This window comes from Camponotus floridanus, unplaced genomic scaffold (genome assembly GCF_003227725.1).
Source record: "Camponotus floridanus strain SB8 unplaced genomic scaffold, Cflo_v7.5 scaffold24, whole genome shotgun sequence".
NCBI lineage: Eukaryota > Metazoa > Arthropoda > Insecta > Hymenoptera > Formicidae > Camponotus > Camponotus floridanus.
Window position 1 is genome coordinate 698,024 of NW_020229370.1, and position 22,383 is coordinate 720,406.

Consider the following 22,383-nt stretch of genomic DNA (forward strand, 5'->3'; position numbering starts at 1 on the left):
CATAGTTGGGACAGGTTGTATTTCACGATATGTCCTTGCACGGAAGCGATTTCTACGTCGGATATAAAATCGCGTAAGAAAAGTTTGAAAGAGACGCTTTCGTCGCGTCAGTGATGCTTTTTCAATGTGACATTTTTAGAACTATTGTTTGTACTTTTATAAGCTTAACTTTTATAAGAAAATGTGTGCAACGAGAGGGTTAAGAGTCGAAAAAGAGGATGTATCAATGTCTGTTCGCGTTGTCGAGAATCGTCTCGAAAATACGAACAATTTCAAAGTCAGTGGCTGTTCTCGATTTGAAAATATCCGAGAGAGCTGACATAACGTCCTCACGTGACACTCGAAAAGCTGTCGTCTCCGTTTCCAGTATCGTTGGTGTTGTTTTGCGACGACAGAGGTAATTTCTGTGTTTCGTCGGGAGTCGAAACGTTTCCGACCTGATACAAGACAGAAATGAGAAAGCTGCCGAATTTGCGCGCTATTTGCGCCATTTCTTTCTCTCTGATATTATACTTTTTATTTATTAAAGCGTTCACAACGCGTAATAGCGTAATAGATGTGTATATTTTGCTGGAAACGTTCCCGAGAACGTTGCCAGCGGAGGCTGTGCTGTAATATTAAAACATCTGAAATGAAATATCGAGCTTATATGAGATACTTATTGTCAATCTTATCTTCTATTACGTAAAATATTTTCATTGTTTTCGACAATATGATATGATATGAATATGATATGAATATGATATGAATGTAATGGGAATCGCGGGAATTTATTTTTTGTTTGTTTCAAGAAATCGCAAAGCATAATTAGAAAATCTTCTTTTGGAATTGTAAAAAACATATATCGTTTGTTGAAAAATTATCACTTGTTTAGAGGACACATTTATTTACATTATTATATTTTTATTCAATTAATTTTTTATCTGAGTATAATCGAGTTTTTTTTTATATAGCGTCGACGAAATTTACAATTTCTTTTTATTTTGTGTGCCAATATTGTAGAAGAAATATTTCGAGAGCGATTTTAGAATGTGATTTTGTGACAGTGCATAATGTTAAGATAATATTGCCAGTAACAAATTGGGCGCATACATGATATATATGTGCATACTGGAATAATAATGTCGTTAAATTAATCATGTATTGTCGTCAGGATATGTTAGAGAATAAACAGGTGTGTTGCGGCGAAACAAATCAAAATTATATTAAATAAAACAATAATAGAATAATTGTGACGTTATAATTAAGGTCTTGATGTTTTTCTACATGAAAAATTAACTTATCTTTATTTATCGAATAATTTATCAAAATTTAATGAAAAAAGAAAAACGGTCTCGTATTCTAGAAAATTTGTTTTAATTTAAATAGGAGGAAAATAAAAAACATGAACAAGAATAATACATGATAATAACAATTTTATTTTCAATTCTCTTTAATGATCAGAATGGATTAATTGTCTCACACATAAAGTATAATCCTATTAAGATCTTCTAAATTCTTTATTATCATAGTTTTGATTTGCAGCTTAATACATTTCTAAAATTATTGCAAGTGCTCTAAAGAAAATACATTTTATATTAATAATTATTATAATTAATAAGGAAAATTTCCCATTTAGAGCTTATTTCTGTATATTTAATTAAGGTTAAATTAATTTCTAAGAGAATTTTTATTTTCGTGGAGCTCTTTCCCGAAGGATTTTCCAGCAAGAATTAATTCGAGATTTTATTCCGTGCGAATTGCAACAAGGTGAAATAATCTCGATTGTAGATAAAAGTAGCGAAATTTAACTAATTGGAAGAATTGAAAAGATAACTTATACGTGATATATATCGATATATATATATATATATATATATATATATATATATATATCAATATGTACATATCAATATATCAGTTCTCGAATGTAAAAAATAAATATATCCATTCTTATGTATCTCAATTATTACTTATATAACTTTTACAGGAGTTTTTTATGAGCCCGCTAGCTTTTCGCGTGCGTTAAACGAGAACAGCAACGTTGTGCGCCCCATTTCTTATACTATACTTCGCTTGTAACTTTATCGATTGAAACTTGTTGGAGAGCGCACACATGTGTGTCTGCACGCAGGGTTTTTAATTTCCTGAAATACCATATCAGAATATCAGACGGAATAATATAAGCCTCTCCCCTCATTTTTATACACCAAGTTTTATAATTATATATAGTATGCAATTCTATAGAACTTTACACGTAAATATACTTTAAATATACTTTAATTTACTATAAATAATTGTTGATTATTATGTTGCTGTCTATGCACACACATTTTTACGATCAATCCAATATTGTCCGATATTATAGGTAATATCGAGAAAATAAATTTTTCAGAGATATTGTGTACATTTAGCAACGCGACATTCTGGATTCGATTCAGATTGCGATTTGAATCGCGAGATATTTGACGTAAAATTTATTTATATACTCGGATACGTGCCGTCATATCTTTCCTATACAAATTTCAAATTTGAAGACAGATCGAACCTAACGTCGAGATATTGATATAAAAATGGCTGGCAGATAATAAAATCCCGCGAAAGTCTGTTAGGGTGAAATAAATAATATCAAGCGCGTTCTATCGATCGTTTCCTCGCATATGTGTGCGCATACTATCTATCTTTAACATGACAATGTACATAATATGAAACGAGAGAGACAGAGAGGGGGGAGGGGGACCGAAACACATGTTGTCTCGGTTGATTTAATATCAAAACTTTCGCGATATCGTCCATGAGATCGCATATTGTATTCCGTTGTGTTGTTCATTTATCAGTATCGCGTAAACCTATTTTCGCTGGCGAGTTATACTGAATTCCTAACGCACACATGCATGCATACATACACGGAGTGCCGTAATTCCGCAATAATGCGAAGTCAAATGTGGCTATTGAATATCGATAGGCATTCCGCGGCCGCGGTTGTAAAAGGTAATATACCTTAAGAAGAGAGTTAACGGCCTGATAACGTAATCGATCGCGGATGTAAACAATGTAAAAAGACGATACATTTGCAACTATATCGCACGGAATGTCAGCTATCTACTCGAGGGAACATTTTTCCGAGAAATTTAAATAAATTTCAAATGGCCGATGTATTGCGTCGTAACAATGCATAATGATGGACTCATTAAAATTCTAGATGCGTCGTTCGCTCTCTCTGTCTCTCTAAAAAAGTAATTGCATCAATAAGCGAACATTGATATAATGATAATGAGATGCAGCCGTCTCTGTCTCTCTCCCCGCTTCCCCCTGCATCGCGGTTCTTTATTTATTTATGAGATTTATTTACTTATGCAATTTTACGCGCTGATAGAACGCAAGTTTGAAACAAACTTTATACTTTATAGCCCAAGTTGAAAAAGGAGTAATGAAAATATATTTTAATATATGATCGATTATTGTACACGAATCACAGGTAAATTAAAGAGTGATGCAAGAAATAACTTTGTACATCTTGCAATTACGAGGCGAACCGGCGATTATATTGACGTTGATAAAATTATTAGCGCTGTTTCTCTTTCTGTATTATGTATACCTTTTACATCTAACAAACTAAACTTTTCGCTTTAATGAACGAGAGAGATGGCAATTAATTCTCAACGCTCTCCAAGTATTTAAACTTCTTCGTACTCGATTTAGCTAGACATTGTGTTAAAGATGTTATCGCTTCTACAACTGCGTACAATTTACAACTATTACATTGTCTCTCGACAATATTTGACGCGAGTATCGCGCTACTTGTATACAAGTGTGGTGAAATAACAATTCGCGAATTAATTTCACACTCGAAATTGTTCCTAATCGTGTTACAATGCACGCATTTCTTTTTTCCTCCTTTGTATGTGGATCTTACATCTTCTCTCTCTCTTAATTTAAGATTGCGAAGTGATGTTTTACGACGTTAATGTTATGTGTTTTGTCTCCGAAATATTGTGGCGCAATGTTTTTCTCCTTATCTCTGCCCGAACTTTGTTTCGAACTCTATCGTTCGTCTAAAGTGTATCTGTGTACGTGTGCACGTCCAGTTAATTAATTAATCACTGATCTCTTTTTCTGTTTCATGCCCCTCGTTTCGATCGGAACCTCGCAGAGCGCAATTAGAGTAAGTATGAACGACCGTGTGTGGGAGATAAAGGTGTGCGACATTTAAACGGAAAGGGTCCGTTGATCTATACGTATACTCAGCTCTCACTTTATTTAACTTTTCCTTCCGTCTTCTCTTTCACTTCCGACTTCTCTTCTTAACGAAATACACTATATATATCGTCTACTTTGATTGCGTAAGTAGTTGCACTTCGTTCACCCTTCTATCACAATTTTCTCGTTTTGCCCGATGACGATATGATGATCGTATCACGTCGTTTCTGTTGGCTGCGTAGCCCCAGCGTTTGTACAACTCTATTTCTTTATCTCTCTCGATCTGTCATCTATCTATCTGCCCGCTATTTCGTCTTGTGTTTCTTATAATCTGCAATAAAGGGCGAGAATATATTATATATATTGTTTTTTCTATTTCTTAAGTCCATTCGATCGGCCAGCTATTGGACTTATCCTCATTCTTTACTCTGAGACCACTCTATTTTTCTTCATAAATACACAATATACATACATAAATACATTGCCTGCAGTCAAATGGATCTGCATCATAGATTTTGTTTATACGGCCAGCAGCTCGTTGGATCAACAGTTTCTGTAAAATCAGTGTTAGATATGACGTTTTACATTGCTTTTCAAGTTTTTGGTTTGAAATTCATTCTCGTATGTGTGTGTATCGAGATCGTACAATCTGCAAGGAACGTTTATAAGGAACGTTTATGAATAAAATTAATTAGGTGTAATAAAAGAGGGAGAATAATTATTTAAAAAATTATTTTTTTAAATCCGATAAAGGAAATTTCTCGGGTAATCATGTGAAATTGATTTCATTCGTGAGCGATGCGTGAAATTCTATGTCTGTCGAAAATGCGATTTTTCTCAGACAATCTTACATCCGTATTTTCGTCTCTTACACTTGAACGCGGATTCCCCCGTATCATTCGTTGTTTACCGCAGCAAATATACAGACGCATGTCAGCAAACTCTTCTGCCACTGCAATAAATACCGCTTATACGTGTAATGTGACAAGAGGTGTTTACCTCTTACATGACAAAAATATTTCTCTATGTGAATCCCCTACATCTCGAGCGTAGAAGACCTATTATCTCTATTGTTGTATTTATCTTATTTGTTTCTGTGCAAACTAAAATTTGTATATTTTTATACTTTTAATTAATATAGATTAATGAGATTTTTCAGCCATTAAAATGGCATCAAGCTTGATACTGTTAATAATTAATAATTTTTAGTTAGATATAAAAGAAAACTTATTAATATATATCCAACTGAAAATTACGTGATATCATATCTTGATGTCATTTTAACCGTAAAAATCGGCGACGGTCATAAATTGCGGGCCACTGTCACAGGTGTCTCGCAATGCATCTTTCTGCACATCGATAGCGGAGCACTCCGCGCGGATTTCTTTCTCATTCTTATTTATGAGTTATGAATAAAAATTCGCAGTAAATAAGGGAACACTCGCCGCGAATCCGGTAAAATACTGTCGAGACCTTCCTTTAATCGGATAAAAAATAAAAAGAAATTTATGCGGACGTATACCTTTTTCCCTTTATGTGTATATTGCGCTTACATGCGAAATGTAACGTTTCGTGCTTTTAGCGATGCTGTGATACTATGAAAATATGCGCATTTTTTACGATATTTTATAAATAACGTCGATGTCGAACACATTTAAACATATCGATGTAATAAATTTACGGATTATTTAAGTACATAAACTCGAAATAGCAGCCAAGCAAATAAAACAGATGTAAAAATTTTAATTGGTGCTATTTTAATTTGTAATTAATTATATTAGATAGATATTATTGATTCATTGTCTTCAAAAAAAGAATTCATTTATTTCAGAATTCGATTAATGATACACATTAATTTATATATCGAATGAAATAGGATATTTTGAAATTATCCTTTTGATAGTAGATCCTTTTAAATTAATCTGGACTTGACTTTTTTTAGCTAATTTAGTCTTGACATTTTCTTTGAATATCTGGAGGAAGATCATCATTTTTATAAATTTTTTCCATCATGTATCGTTGTTAATTAAATTTTCTCTAATTAAAATTCTATTAAAGTAAATTTCACTTGAAATTAATCGAAAAAAAAATAATTTTATTGATCTTTTGATTCTATAAAATTTAGTTTGCGAAGAGCCCTCGTTTTCAACCACAAATTATTGATGCCTCGGCTTTTTCCCTGAGGGAAAGTCGTCAAATTGACCAATGAATTGATTTTAGAAACCCTGTACACGATCCATTCGGGACGTTTTTAAACGTGGACAAGTAGGTAAATATGACGAGAAATTTACATTTTCTCCATAGAATGGATGAAATTTTTTTTCTATTTAATAGAAGCGAGAGACGAGAGCATTTTAGCGTTTCCGTATCAAACAATTTCAGCTTGCATACGTATCGATTTCTTCTTTTTTTTCACGTACTTGGCGTGCATTTATTTTTCTTTCCTGCCGTGGCTTTTGTACAATTATGAACGCTCCGCGACTGAGTGGTAAACAGCAACTATTAATACGAACCGACGACATGACGTATATCGGCTTGCGTGCCTGAGAGAACGACGCGCCGATTAGCGATGTACGTGTAGCTCGCAGTAGATGCGACAGAGAGTAGATTGAACGATAAATTTATCTAGATCTTATTGTTAGAGTTATCGCCTGGTGCGCCTCTATAACGTAATATCACCGAAACGTCGTATCGCTAGGATATACGCTAGGTTGGTGATAAGCTTGTGCATGAATGAGGGGACGAGCGAGAGATTGTCAGGGATAAACAGATGACAGGAAAATGTCATTTCAGAAAGATATCGAATGGAATATTGGACTGATAATCGCTTGTTGCGTTTCGCACTTGTAGATCTATCGAAATGTTTATAATCTATTTAAGTATTTGTAATATTTTTGAAAATTAAAGCAAAATTACAATGGACGTAGTAAAAGAGAGAGAGTCTTGAGATTTAATAAAAATATTTGTTTTTCTAGAATTTTGTACAGAAAATTGTAAAACTGTCTCGTTCGCTTTCGAAAGGAATTTTAGGTAATGTAAAATATTATAAGATCACCATGAGACTTGTAATTATAAAAATCATATAATAAAGGCAAATATGTGTCTCACATTCACAAAACTAGAAATTTTTGTGACAAAGTAAGATTATAATTTAACGGAAATAAGTTTCTTTTAAATTCATAAGAGAAAATAATTGTTTTCTACATCTTTTTCGATGCCAAAATATAATTCGATGACTATCAAACTTTATAATTATAAGAATATTAATAAAAATTTTCTTTTACAATTTAAATTTGATTTTCTCAAAATTGCGAAGAGGCATTTCTGAGAAAAATCTCTGCCGAAAAATTGCATAGAACGGCACTGAAAAAAAATTTGGTTGAAAATTTACCAAAAAAATATTCTGTTGTAGTAATTGTACATCATTGTACTGAACTCTCTGTTTTGATGATTTGAACAAGCTTTATTTACATCAACAAATTATTTCGGAATATTTCAGTTATATTTATTTGAACGTATCGGACAATATATTTAGTTGGGCAAAACAAATTTTGCCTTTTTCAACCAAGTTTTTTTTTCAGTGAAGTATTCCTTTGCTTAGTATCTTTTGGTGTTTAATCAGACTTCAATGAGGTAACGAAATAAATCAAATATCGAGTTTGTTTTAGCGACGCGGTCTCTGGACGATTCCCGCTTCTGTCAAAGGATGACGAGATAATCGATCAGTTAGAGAAGACCATTCATGGCCTGGGCGTGAAAATACGTGCGTGAATAACGGCGACAAATCTTACGTGTATTTTTCAGGACGACCGGCAGCCCCGCTAGCAAATCCCCGGCAGGTGGTAGCGGTGGACCCGCGAGCGGCGGCGGAGCTGCGGGTGGGACGGCGGCGCCAGGTAGCGGCGCCAGCAACGTTGGAAGCGGGGAACCCCGTACACCTACCGCCGGGCCGCAGAACAAGCAGCTGCAAAATGTTAAGGGAGAACACCCCTCGGTAAATGCCTCTAGATTTTTCACCGTCTATTGCGAAAGGAAAAAGGGAAGGGGGGATAATACGATGAAATTGTCGTCAAAGAATTATAATTTAATTTAAAAGGATCTAATTTGTTTAGTAGCAACCTCTCAATTTTTGTTGACGATAGAGATTTAGTTAGTAAAAAAATGAATAATTATTTTTGCGTCATCGCACACAGAGAAAAATGTCATTCCACTGTCAGGAAAAGCGATTACTCAGTTTATTTTTCTTTTTTTAAGTAATAGTTTTCTTCAACAAAGAATATATTCTTGATAATAGTGTTAAAATATACTCATCACAAGTTAGAAAATCTCATTATCATGTACACAAAAGAAGAATTTGTTTTCTCTTCAAGAATGTTGTAAAGTTGTATCAAAGAAAAATCAAACTTACTTTATGTAGCAAGCAAACCAAATTTTTGTTTTAATTTAATATTCTTGACTAAAATACTGCACTTACTAAAATTCAGAATATATTCAGAGAATATTAAATTTAATTCTTGTGATGAACTTATGATATATTTGTGAATATACAAACTTATGATATACTTAAAATAAATAATATTTACTTGAATACAGTATACATTTTTCTCTGTGCACAGAGTCAGGAAAAATTGGCAAATCGAAAGCTCGTCGTCTTTACCTTCTTTTCTCGAGGAATCATGTTGTAATGTGACATATAAAAAGCTATAAAAGTGACAGTAGTTGCGCAATTATTGCTCACGTGGATGTAATGAATTCTCGTATCTCGGATAGAGAACGGACGGACTAACATAAAATATTTAATTCGTCTAGAGATCTTTGTACTTTTTGCAATGTAATTCGATTTTAAGAGAGTTCGCACTCTAGTTCAAACTTTAAACCAAGTATTGCTTCTGGAAGAGAGAACGGAGGAATCTCGAGATGTCTTCTTCGGAACGAATCGTAATGATCTGCGCTCTGTGCATGTTGCAGAAAGCGTTTCTACAAAGCAGGTCTATTTCCCTGGTCGATATGTATATCGATAATTCGGAGCCGAGCGAGAACGTCGGTCAGATCCACTTCAGTCTCGAGTATGACTTTCAGAACAGCACGCTTATTCTGCGCATCATACAGGTCGGTATATCCAAGTTTTCGTTGTACCCAACTCGATGCGCCAGAACTTGGCTCTTCGAAACTTACTTGCCAGCCGTTTATTTTGTTATTGAGCGTGTTTGCATGCGTCCGTTGCACATGATATTGCTACGATCATACAACTACAATAATAATAATAATAATAATAATAATAATAATAATAATAATAATAATAATAATAATAATAATAATAATAATAATAATAATAATAGAATACAGGAAGAGAGAGGGGGAGAAAAGAGAATAATATTATGCAGGAAATAATATATTAAATCAAAATTGAAAGCGGTTATCACATTAATAGCAATAACGTGTTGTGGTTGATAATTACGCATGAATAATGATAAGGGATGATTTTATTTTTTTGTTGAAAATCACGCTTTTCAAATTACTCTATAGTATAATATGTACACGTTGTTCTACATCGATTGACCGATACGCGTATTTCTCATAGTCAGCGTTTCCGATACGATCTAAAAATATAAATCGAGGCTATCAAGATGTCCTGTAATTGATGGTACAATCGGGGAAAAGTAATTCTGCATACAAAAATAAATTGAAGATTTATAAAATCAATTTTTTGGTCAAAAACAAAGCCTTGTTCTCGACAAAATAAATTCTGACAAATAAATTCTGTTAGAAAACTGATAACACATTATGTTTTTGAGCTTGGGTGACTTCTAATAATCTATTATAATTATTGATTTTTATCAAATAAAAATTGTTGTAACTTTATATATCAATAATCATTTTCGATATAAACATATGTGACAGATGAGACAGAGACTATTCAAACTTAAACGAACACAGATATGTTATTAATTTTTCACATTTTAAAGTCAATTTTCTTTTCCAACTAAACTAAGGCATATGAGATAGTTTTGATTTCATAAAACTTTTAATTCATTCTTTGACGTAGAATTATTATTATATATATAGAATTATTATATATATAGAATTATTTTCTTGATTATACTTGCGATTATATGTGTGAACGCATTATAGTCGATTTTTGGACTATGAGGATCACCCATAAATCGCAGACGAGACACCGTTTTGCACCGAAATGTGAATGTGTACGAAATATTCTGCAAAACTGGGACGTCGTACATTACTTTTCTGTTACGTAGAGCAAGGACTTTTGAAACTGAAATGCGCTACAGTCTCAGGGAAAATAGCATGTTCAACGCGGGTGGGGGCTTCTCGGTTGTAAACAAACGCATAAATTACTGAACACTGGATTTTTCGTCTCGCACGATTTAATCCGACGTTAAGTGAAACACGCTCGACCACCGATATCTACTCTTAGGTTCTCTTTGCAATACAAGGATTATCGTGCCAAGAGATCTCAACAGTCAGGCACACAGCATCGTCATATTTACGCGATTATATTTTACATTGCACGCGACTCAAATTTTTTGTAAAATACTCTCCCGATTCAAGTTTTAATGTGTAATTTTTCGAGTACAGATATTCGTAGAAGAATTCTATTATTATTATTATTATTATTATTATTATTATTATTATTATTATTATTATCATTATCATCATCATCATCATCATCATCATCATCATTATTATTATTATTATTGTTGTTGTTGTTATTATTATTATTATTACTATTATTATTATTAATATTATCATTATTATTAAAAATTAATATTATTATAAAATTAATATTTCTCGAAGTTGTAGAAGATATAACTACATGCAATGTGCTACTTTCTTATTTTAACGAAAAATTATAATAAAATCGCTTAATATTATCGCGTACTTTATTAAACACATGCTAGTGAAGAAAAGCATAATTTTTCACTTAATTTGCATCCGACCTCTTTCTCTTGGCGAATTTAATCGTCGGTGAATTATTTAATAGAGAACTTTGGCGAATGATGTGTTGTTGTGACTTTTATTTTATATTTCTGACATTGTGTGTGCGCGTTGTACTATAAAAAGAAATGATTGTTTTCTTCTCGTCGATTTCCTCGGCGAATATTGATAACACGTGTATAACGCGATTTTCTCGCGAGGCCTCTTTTTCTGTTCGAGTGTAATTTAGTTAACTTTATATTTCGCTTCGTATTTTCTTCGCAACAGACGTGAATTATAAATGGCTCGCATGTACCTCGATGAAAGTGGAACGCCCCCGTGCTTTCATCCCGAAAAATTTCCATTTTTGCCATTTTCTGTGTTTCTCTCGTATGAAAATTTGTTGGCATCACAGAATATTCAACTGTATATTCATCAAAGATACCGTATTTACTCGATTTATTTATTCGTATTTATTCGATTACGTTCAATATCCTTGTACAATCTCGGAAAAAGTAAAAGCATCTTTTACAAAAGTACATGTCTAACACACATATATAAGCGTATAAATGCATGCAAGATATTACAGAATTGTAGTTGTAAATTACAGCTACGTTATACGATGGACTTTTTTTTATTAAATATTTAATCAAGGGAATATGTTCCTACAAACACGCTTTAATTTTTAACATTAAATATTTCGACAGTTACACATAATATTAAAATTCTCGTTTGAATAATGTTTATTAAAATGAAAAAATTAAAATCAAAAATTAAAAAATTCAAGGATCATTTTGCAAGAGGCAATTCATCTTCGATGCTTAGAATATGAAAAAAAAAAAGAAAAAAAAAAGAATACTTTAGATTAAATTTCAAAATGTCTTTGAATCTTCGCGCAACCTTGATATTATAAATGCGCAGCATTCATCTCGGCGAGTTTGACTCGTCATAATGACATTACGAAGTTGGGGAGACGGCTTCTCTGACAGGCGAATGAAAAATGATCGTTCATCTCGCGGCTCGAAGATCACGCGCCTCTAAGGTCACGATCGAACGGCTTTCAAACGACCGGACGAGTGACTTTCATAGAAAGTTGAGAAAAGGCGGCACCTCTGGAGCGAACTCCTCTCCTGTAGTTTCGCGAAAAACACACGGGCGGCTATTGAGGCCGTTACGAGCCGTTCTTATTGATTGCCCCACGTCCATGTAGCTCCCATTAGCAGCATCGACTATGTCGCGCACACAAGAGAACCGCTTACAATCTGTTGAGAACGACGCTTATAGTTATATCGTACACATACACACGCAAAGCTACTGTTGCGAGTGTCTCACACACACAAAATTACTGAATTCTCTTACCTATAGACTTGGAGGACTCTGCCGCTAACTTTGCAAGACGTCACGCGATGGAGACAAAGACACTCCATGCATCATTGCCTGCCATTTAGATGCGCAAAATCACCGAATATTCTCCTGATAGCAGATTCTCTTCAATCAATTTGAAATTGATTTATTTTTAGCAAATATAGCAAATATTAAGAAAGATCATGATTTTAATTTTTCCTTTTCTTCACATATTTATATACCATTTTAATCGTAACTTAAAATTTTAATAAAATAAATCCGAAAATTCCTTGAAATTAATTGAAGAATGTAATTTTGTTAAATTTTTGACTCTACAAAATTTATAGTTTATGAAAAGATTTTCTCTTTTAATGTTTATGACTTGAAAATTATTAATATCCCAAGATTTTTGTTAAGGAAAAATTATTTTTAAAGATCAGAGAGAATTTGCTAGTAAAACAGGAAATCCGGTGTTTTAAACATTCCATAGTGGTTTTATAAACGAAACATACACAACGGCTATTCATACAGATATATGTAAATATTACAAACGAGGCCGAATTATGATGCTGGCATTTTTTATCTCTATGCAAGATACATAGATTATCTCGAAAACAGTTGAGATGCATGTTGATTAAATTTCTTTTATTTATGTTAGAGTATAGTTTACACTGTGTGAAATTTTTTAACATTGCTGCATTTTATACAGTGAAATAATATGTTGCTGTGTCCATTTCGAAATTTTGCGATTATGCCATTTGGAGTAACATGCGAATATCATTATATTCCTTTCTATTTTAAAGAAGATATATTTTCCATCTTCCTTTCCTGCTCTGAAAATTTCGCAAGCGCTTAGCATTATACTAATGAAAAATCCGGTCTTGTTTGTAAGATAATGCAAGAACATTATGCGTACAGATTATGCAGAGACTTACATTGAACCTCGCTTTTCGTATAAAAGGGGACTTTGTCTACTCTAAAAGTATAGCGAATCTGCTGTTTCGCGAGAAGAGAGATCTTCGAAGGGATCTCGCGCGCGTTGAAAGCCTCTCTCGTTCTTTAAAATTCCCACGATTTATCTCTGTATATCCGATTGTGCTTCAGGGTAAAGATCTGCCGGCGAAGGACTTGTCAGGTACTTCCGATCCGTACGTCCGCGTGACGTTGCTTCCGGACAAGAAACACCGACTCGAGACAAAAATCAAAAGACGCACGTTGAACCCGAGATGGAACGAGACCTTTTATTTCGAAGGTAAGCGTACGTGTATTTGATAACGCTTTTCGTATTAATTTGATTAAGTCAAGCGACATCGATTAAAGAAATTCCAGCAAAATGATGTAGCGGTCTGAAAATTCGATTTAAAAACAAAATAAAACATATATATAAATCTCATATGTTTCATTTTCTTTAGACAAATAAATTTATATATGTTAAAATACAGGGTATTCTAAAAAGGTATGTCAAAAATTTAAGGAGATATTCCTCACACCTGAAGGATGAAAAAATGTTATATGGACATAGGTGCGGAAATGCTTATTCCAGGAGTTATGTTGAAAATACTATCTGTACTACTAGTTGTATTACAGTTGTACTTACACAAGGAAAAATTTAGGATTAATTATTGTAGGCTTATAAGCCTAATTAAACGATTGTATTTTTGTTTTAATATTGTATTTTGCGATTGCATTTTTCTTTTAGTTTTGTATTTTTGTTTATAAGCCTAATTAAACGATTGTCGTCTACAATAATTAATCCTAAATTTTTCCTTGTGTAAGTAATGCAGCTAACAGTATTTTTAATAATAACTCTTGAAATAAGCATTTCCGCACTTATGTCCATATAACATTTTTTCATCCTTCAGATGTGAGGAATATCTTCTTAAATTTTTGACATATCTTTTTAGAACACCCTGTATATTTCAAACATAAAAAACAATAAATTATCAATTATATCTCCATTCATCGTACCGATAAAAAAAATAAATTGCGCTAAAATTATAGGAAGACGCGTGAATGCAATTAAATTTGATTCGGATAGGATTATGATAATTCAATAAAGCATACGCATTTACGTCCTGACAGGTTTCCCCATACAGAAGCTGCAGAGCAGGGTATTACATCTGCATGTCTTCGACTACGATCGATTCTCGAGGGACGACTCCATAGGGGAAATGTTTCTGCCGCTTTGCCAGGTAATTTGCCGAGACGCGTCCCCCTCATCCTACTCGTTACCGCTCTTGCAATTTGCGCGGTTTAATTATTACACGCGGCTTAAGGGATTCGCGCGACAGGATACGCGGAATCTGACGTGTTGCACATCGCATGTCTCTGTCACCTTACGTCTGTCCTGGAATCGGATCCGCAGGCTCTTATCCCGTAATTATCATCCGCAACGGCGGATGAAATTACCGTCTAACGGATGAACATGCGAATCGATTGATTACTTTGGAGAAATCACGACGAGAGAGAGAGAGAGAGAGAGAGAGAGAGAGAGAGAGAGAGAGAGTGAGAGAGAGAGAGAGTGAGAGAGAGAGAGAGAGAGAGAGAGAGAGAGAGAGAGAGAGAGAGAGAGAGAGAGAGAGAGAGATATTCGATAAATGTGCTTTTCCTTGAATTTATCAAAACAATTGTTTTATCTTGAAATAAAATTGGATTTATTGGAGAATGATATACGGATGTCCTTAACTGGAGATACCGGAAAAGCAATAATTCTAAAGACAAAAATATAAAAATTTTTTCTACAATTTTGGCTTATTTTTTCATCAAGAAACTTTTTTTTTTTTTTTTTTTTTTCAATTACATCGTCATCATGGAATATCCTGTTATTAAACTAGGAAATAATTTTATCAATATAATATTTTTTTATTTCAATATTTGTTATATATGTTATGTAGACAGAGAAGTAATTTTAAAACTTGTTATTTGAAAGCAACATAATCATGAGTTCAATTTTAAATATAGACAAATGTAAATTAAAGCAGCAAAAAAATCTTTTTATTAATTTAAAGAGGTCATTTTTATATAATTATAATATGTTATTTGCAAACGCATATTAAAGTGGAATAATTTCATTAAAAATTCAGGGAGTAAGACCAATTGAATTCTCGCCAGTTATTTTTTATGAGAGAGAGAGAGAGAGAGAGAGAGAGAGAGAGAGAGAGAGAGAGAGGGGGAGAATGTGAATGAATGAGCTTTAATTCGCTAATCCGGCGGACCGCTTAAAGACATAACTTCAATCTATTGGTATCAATATTATCAAGGGGGACAATTTATAATCTGCACGCGCAATAACACGTGGGGGATGTGCATGATAATTCTACGCGCGTGATAATTCTACGCGCTGTGCACATATTCATTTCCCAGGAGCGATACCTACATTTGCCGGCATCGCATCAGTATTTCACGCATCTCGTGCATCTTCGTGTCGCATATTCATATATAGAAAGAATTATATATAGAAAGATTAATTTAAAAAATTGATTAATATGCATTAATATTATTATATAAATTATATATATATGTATTACATAAATAATACATAATTACATAATTTAATATATAAAATATTACATAATTTATATATAAATAATTTATATATATATGTATTATATAAATTATACGTATATTATAAATATATGAATTATTATTTATATTAAAATTATATTGAAATTAATATTAATTGTATTAACATACATAATTAATAATATAATAAAAGGGTAAGACTTAATGATATTATTTATGCGAACGAAATTTAATTCTAGTCGTGCTAAACACTTAGTAACGTAACTCCGGTCCTATATCACAATATTATTATGGAAAGACGAGACATTAATAATATAATGTGTATATATGCTAATAGTAATAATAACTATAAATTAAATATTACAATTAAAAAGGATATGCAGTTTTTTGTTTTCTTTTTTATTAAAAAAATAAGTGTTTTAACAGTGAATTAAATACTGTTTAAATTCGACATCATATTTGTGCGATTTGAGAGGCTTATGCCACAAAAATTTCATATTTCTCATTCGCCGCATACGATAGCAATTAATTACGTATATGACCGCTTGGAATAGAACACGTAATTGGTACACGTTCGTCGTACGCTCTAATAAGGGATAAACGTGACGAAGGTAATAATGATAACGTGGCGAACGTTGCCTTCCCTTATAAAAGATTGTATAACTTTTCATAAAGACATGTAAACACGCAGACACACATGCACGCACGCATGAAACTGCGGAAACTTCTATTTTTAATTTCATTATTTCTTTTATTACGGTTGCGAAAAAATCACACATTTTTTAAATAAAATTAATAATCTATGGAAAGTAATTAATCTTAATATAGATATTGAAAGATAATCCTTCTTCTCTCTTTTAAAAAAGTTCAAACTCTGTGATTCGCTAAAATTAGAGTGAAAATTGTACGAGATAGATCAGTGTAAAATGGATACTGAAAACACAACAATTATCGATAATATCTCGCGGATTTGTCGCAGGTCGATTTATCGGAGAAACCATCGTTTTGGAAGGCTCTCAAACCGCCGGCTAAGGATAAATGCGGAGAACTTCTATGCTCGCTGTGCTATCATCCGAGTAATTCCATATTGACGTTGACTCTTTTGAAGGCAAGGAATCTTAAAGCTAAGGACATCAACGGAAAATCAGGTAACGTTACATTGTTCGCACGTCATCTTGTATCATCGTCGAGCAAAATCTCTTCTTTGAAAAATTGTCCTTCCTCGACAAGCGTTACTTTTTTAAGAAATTGAAATACGCTACGCATATAAATATATTTTTTTCGAATAAAAATTATGTGATAATGAATTCTGTTTTATTTCTCATTATGCATTTAAAAGAATGAGAGATTCGATAATATTCACGATTAATATTCGTAATTTCCAGATCCGTATGTCAAGGTGTGGCTACAGTTTGGCGACAAGAGGATCGAGAAACGCAAGACCCCGATCTTCAAATGCACATTGAATCCAGTATTCAACGAGGTATTCTCCTTCAATGTACCATGGGAGAAGATTAGAGAATGCTCTTTGGATGTGATGGTGATGGATTTCGACAACATTGGACGAAATGAACTGATCGGACGAATTCAGCTCGCAGGTATCTTGAATCTTTTTTAACGAAGCCACATTTTAGAAGTCACATTATATGTCTATCAATGATGTCTGTATTTAAAATAGAGGAAGAATAGCGAAACAAACATAAATCTTTTAACAAATATATTTTTATTAATCATTGTCAATAATTTGAAAATAATATCAAATATCTAAATTATATTTTTTTATCCTGTAAATATTTATTAAACTTGTCATACGTTTGGATGAGTCTGGATTATCCAGAATTCCAATGTAATTTGTCGAGGATTAAAAGCGTTGAAAATTCCAAATCTTTTTCTCAACCGAAATAAACTAGCGTTTTTTCTCCCGTTCGATCAAACGTTGAAACATTGTAGAAACAGATAGCGACGAGAAATTGGAGTCCAATGTTCAATGCATATAGCGTAAATTCCTTTTCAGGGAAAAACGGAAGTGGCGCAAGTGAAACGAAGCATTGGCAGGATATGATCACAAAACCGAGGCAGACCATCGTGCAATGGCATCGCTTGAAGCCCGAGTAAGGGGAACGAAGATTACCTTGATCGACGATAAATGATATTCTAGTCGAGCGAGTCCCTTCCCCCGTCGTACCCTTCCCCTGTGCACCGTACTCGTCAAAGTTACGTTAACGAGGCGACCTTTTCCTTTGCTCGATAATCCCCGCAACAGATATCTTCTCCCTCTCCCTTCTATACCATTCGATGAGACTGTACTGGACGTATCCCCCGCATCGTGTAAGGCACTTAACGACGCTGGTCGTCGGGCAGCCGTGCCGATCGAGTCGCGTTCATCGCGATTAACGGAAGGCATTTTCGCGTTATCATTCGTTGTTGCGAGTCATCGAGTTGACGAGTGATAAGGGTGAAAATTGTTCTTATCGCTGATAAAATGATGAACCTTGAAGCGTTTCGGTTCGAGGAATGTTCTAAACGCATCGTTCGATACCGTCGAGATAAGCCACGCTTTCTCGAATTTCTTGAAGAAAATTTTTAGTCGATGACGTCGATAGCGGCGCATCAAGGAATGGAAGAGAGTAACATAGCTACGGACGAAACTCAGTCTTCCGTCGTAGCAAAATCAGGAAGCTTTTTACGTCAGGCGCTGCTCTCTTTATTTTCATCATCTCTTCTCCTTCTTCCTTCCCCTTCCCTCCTCACCTTCCGTATTCACCTCGTTGCCGCCCGGTGCGGTTCAATGACTACGAAGAATTATGCTGTGAATACCTAATCTCAGTTATTCGCTCGAGAACGAGCTCCAATACGGACGAGCGGATGTTTAAATCTTTTAGAAGTTGTTTAAGCGTCTTTCACAGACGTTTCTTTACGGGCTTTTGTATTATATGTTTGCGTCTGCGCGCTTTTGCGGCAAGATTATATCAGAGAATCGTGCAGACTCTAAAATTAAAGGGGCAAGTAAAAGAGATACGTCGATATTTTACGAAAAGGAAGCGTTAGTTTTGTGAGTGAACTATAGTGTTATACTAGCACACGTGATATCAACTTAGCGATGCGAATTTTTTGAGATTCGTTCGCGAATGAAGAATTTGTACGTACAATATTAAATTTTAAATCACTGTGATCATTAATTCAAGATTAAAGGCGATAAAATCGTGCAACGATACGTATTGCCTTCTTTTACTTGCTCCTTCAAGCATCTAGTTAAAGAACATTATTTCGCGCCAAGAAAGCGGAACTTGAAAAATAGCAACATTTTGATGAGCTTTCCGAAACGACGTGTACCATTTCAGCATGATAGACATGTTATAAATCTGCATTCGTAATATTTATATTTACGATAAACGTTATTATACGCATTTTTAGAATTACATGACCAGGATAGACCGATACGTGGGCGAGAAACATGCGCGCGCATTCGCATCACCGTTATATTTGTAAAATTCATCCTTTTCAGGATGTCATCGATTAAAAATCTTAGCGAAGGTAAGCGAGAATTGTTATGCTAAATATACATGCGTACACATTTATGTTTTCTTTAAATCTACTTTTATATGTATTTACTTTTTATTTTGAAAATTATATCTACAGAAAATTTCTCAAAAATTTTTGACAGAATTTCCTGAAGACATACTTTTAGGAACGACCTAAATTAAATAATAAATATGAAAATAATAATATATATAAATTAAATTATAATTATAGAAAAATATTGAAAATTTGAGAACTACTTCTTATTCTTTCTGTTATATATATATTTTTTAAACATATGCAAAACAATTCTAGATTCTTTAGATTTCATCATCGATTCGATAAATGTAAAAATTAGTACAAATTTAAAAACATTTTCTGTACTATTTTCTTTTATATATATATGTATATAATATTATATATTTTTATATATATTTTTGGTCGTAACTAAAAATATGTCAAAGGTAAAGTAAATTTCACAACTGTATCCGGACCTACGTCAAACGTGGCTTTTAGGATTACTTTTGCCAACAAAGTTTTGAAATCAAACGATCCTGTCGAAACAACCTTGTTTACCGTTGCGTATAAGCGATCACTTTTAGGGATAATCCGATTTGGTAGATTATCCCTAATTTTGTTACTTAACTTTGTTCTCGAAGAGAGTTCTAGCTTTGCTTTCCGATATAATCCTTTTTTCTTATTTTTATAAAATACAATACATGATTGATTTTGACGCAAGCGACGTATCGGTAGAATTATTAAAGAAGCATCAGCTTCTTCACCGAGGAGTCGAATATTGATCGAAAGAAGCACAGGATATTGTAGTAGTTTCCAAACGTTGATATTTTTGTGATGTAGAGGATGCTTTGAAGCTGCGAGCAAGAATGAGCGAGATAAATATAAATTATAACGTAAAATTGTTATCACACATCTCTATACACGTACACATACACACAAAAAACATAAACCAGAGTGTGCCCCTTCGATGGGCAAACACATTTCGAGATAATCCTTAGAAGACAAGCGATGTTCTTGTAGGGATGGGCAATAATTAGTGAATAACCAGTCGTTTTAACCATAAGAATATAAGCGATTATCAAAACTGTGCGAAGATAACTAGCCGTTCAAAAAGGACTTTTGAAATTGATATTTGAAAGATAAATAAGAGAGATATTCTAAATAGATTTCATGACATCAAGAAGAAATATTCGAGGGATGAATAAAATAAAACAATAACTGAATGTTCGTAACTTGCTTTATTTTATATGAAAATTTAAATTTTGACCTTGAAGTAGGACCGATAGCTAAATATAGGATATTTTAAATTAAGTTGAACGTAATTGGCATACATGTGTTACGAATCATCAACGAAATGGCTATCAAGTCTCTACTCAACGTGATTCCGCTGCATTTCGCGTAGTTTAATCAGTGTCGATTTTTCGCACGATCAGTGTTGATGCACAAGTGTTAGAATAAAAAAAAAAAAACAGTATTCTATTAACGACTGGTTAACGAAAAGTGAATAATTAGTTGTCGAAAAGATCGATTAGTTTCGCCTATCCCTACCCTGTTGTTAGTTACGCTTGGCTAGCGTTGACCGTGATTACCGAAGTAATCCTACACAAATTTCTTTGTGGCATGACTTTCGATTATTAACTAAAGCCCGATGAAAAAAAGGGAGAGAGATATTTTTGACGGCACTTTTGTATCGATAAAGAGTCAGGGCTTTATTTGCGGGATTACTCGCTCCAAAGAGAGCGCGATTGGTGCATCTTACGCATCGAGACAGGGAAAGGAAAAAAAAAAACGATAATGTTACGTTATACCCGATAGTCTGCTGTTGTTAACAATAATATAGAGACACACACGAGACAAATTCATTCGCGAATTTGCTCGGTACACTCCGAAAAGTGTACGCCGTTGATGTAAAAAAAAAATGATGAAAAAAAAAACAGAAAAAGAAAGGACAAACGATCCATGTTACATTTAAACTAAGTTTTAGCGTTAAGCGTCGTTCGCATCTGGGAAGTTTCTCGACGGAGAGCGTCTATATTGTTAACAAAGTTACCGGGTAATAAGCGAGAAGAAGCTGAATGAGACGAGGATGAATGAGACGAAGATTTGGCCACTCTCTTAAATCGCTTCGAAAGCAAGCTGGACTGAGATTCGACGGCTTTACTTGGAGGATACGATGTATTTCATATCTTTGTCCGCTCAATTGTCCTTTTTTAATTAGTTAGTTTTTCCAAATTACAATCGCAATAGTGATGATTAATGATAAAAGTAAAAATATTAATATTTTTTTTACGCATGCAGGAACGAGTTTATTCGCGACCGTGAAGGTTTATCGGACGTAAATTCGCAAGCATTCGAATTTATCGCAGCGACATGCACGTATGTAAGAAATTTCGCTAATGAGAAAGATTTCTTTTCCTTTGAGAAACTTTCCAAACGCGTATGTCGCTCTTAATGACGTTTCCTCGCGTACGAACGGGAAATATATCGTAAATTGCGAAAATCGCGATCGATTTGACAGCACAGTTTTTCTTTCTCAAGTGTACGTTCGACGTGATACGAAACAAGAGTATCGTTATTAAGGGGTTTCCTTATACATACCTACCTACCTATCCATTTACCTATTTCCTCCCCTTCCTCTCCTCGTCCCTTTTTTCCCGCCTTCCTTTTTCAATCGCGACAAATACATCCCGGAAATATTTTTACATTTAAGCGTTACATATTTGGGTCGAAGGTGTTACCGATTTTTCGTAATAACAATAGCCTTCTAGCGCGCACGCGCAGAAGAGAAGAGATACCGTAGAGATTAGAGGAACACGGAGAGCGAATATAAAAAATAGTTTATATATATATATATATATATATATA

The 22,383-nt window shown here is 33.7% G+C and overlaps 1 protein-coding gene across 10 annotated transcripts in view; it reads left to right on the top strand.

The window, feature by feature from the left end:
- The window catches only part of LOC105250594 (synaptotagmin-7), a 156,983-nt gene extending 137,373 nt beyond the window's left edge, over positions 1–19,610 (top strand). For 3 of the 10 annotated variants that reach the window (XM_011256806.3, XM_011256798.3, XM_011256793.3), the window contains 8 exons: positions 4,133–4,144; positions 7,984–8,173; positions 9,148–9,288; positions 13,564–13,711; positions 14,542–14,651; positions 16,961–17,129; positions 17,367–17,579; positions 17,996–19,609. In XM_011256806.3, coding sequence (XP_011255108.1) covers positions 4,133–4,144; positions 7,984–8,173; positions 9,148–9,288; positions 13,564–13,711; positions 14,542–14,651; positions 16,961–17,129; positions 17,367–17,579; positions 17,996–18,096 — 1,084 coding nt within the window. In that variant the 3' untranslated portion in view covers positions 18,097–19,609. Of the gene's footprint in view, positions 1–4,132; positions 4,145–7,983; positions 8,174–9,147; positions 9,289–13,563; positions 13,712–14,541; positions 14,652–16,960; positions 17,130–17,366; positions 17,580–17,995 lie in introns of all 10 variants that reach the window. The other 7 variants (XM_011256827.3, XM_025409047.1, XM_011256820.3 and 4 more) reach the window with 5 other exon arrangements.
- Positions 19,611–22,383: the final 2,773 nt, after the last annotated feature.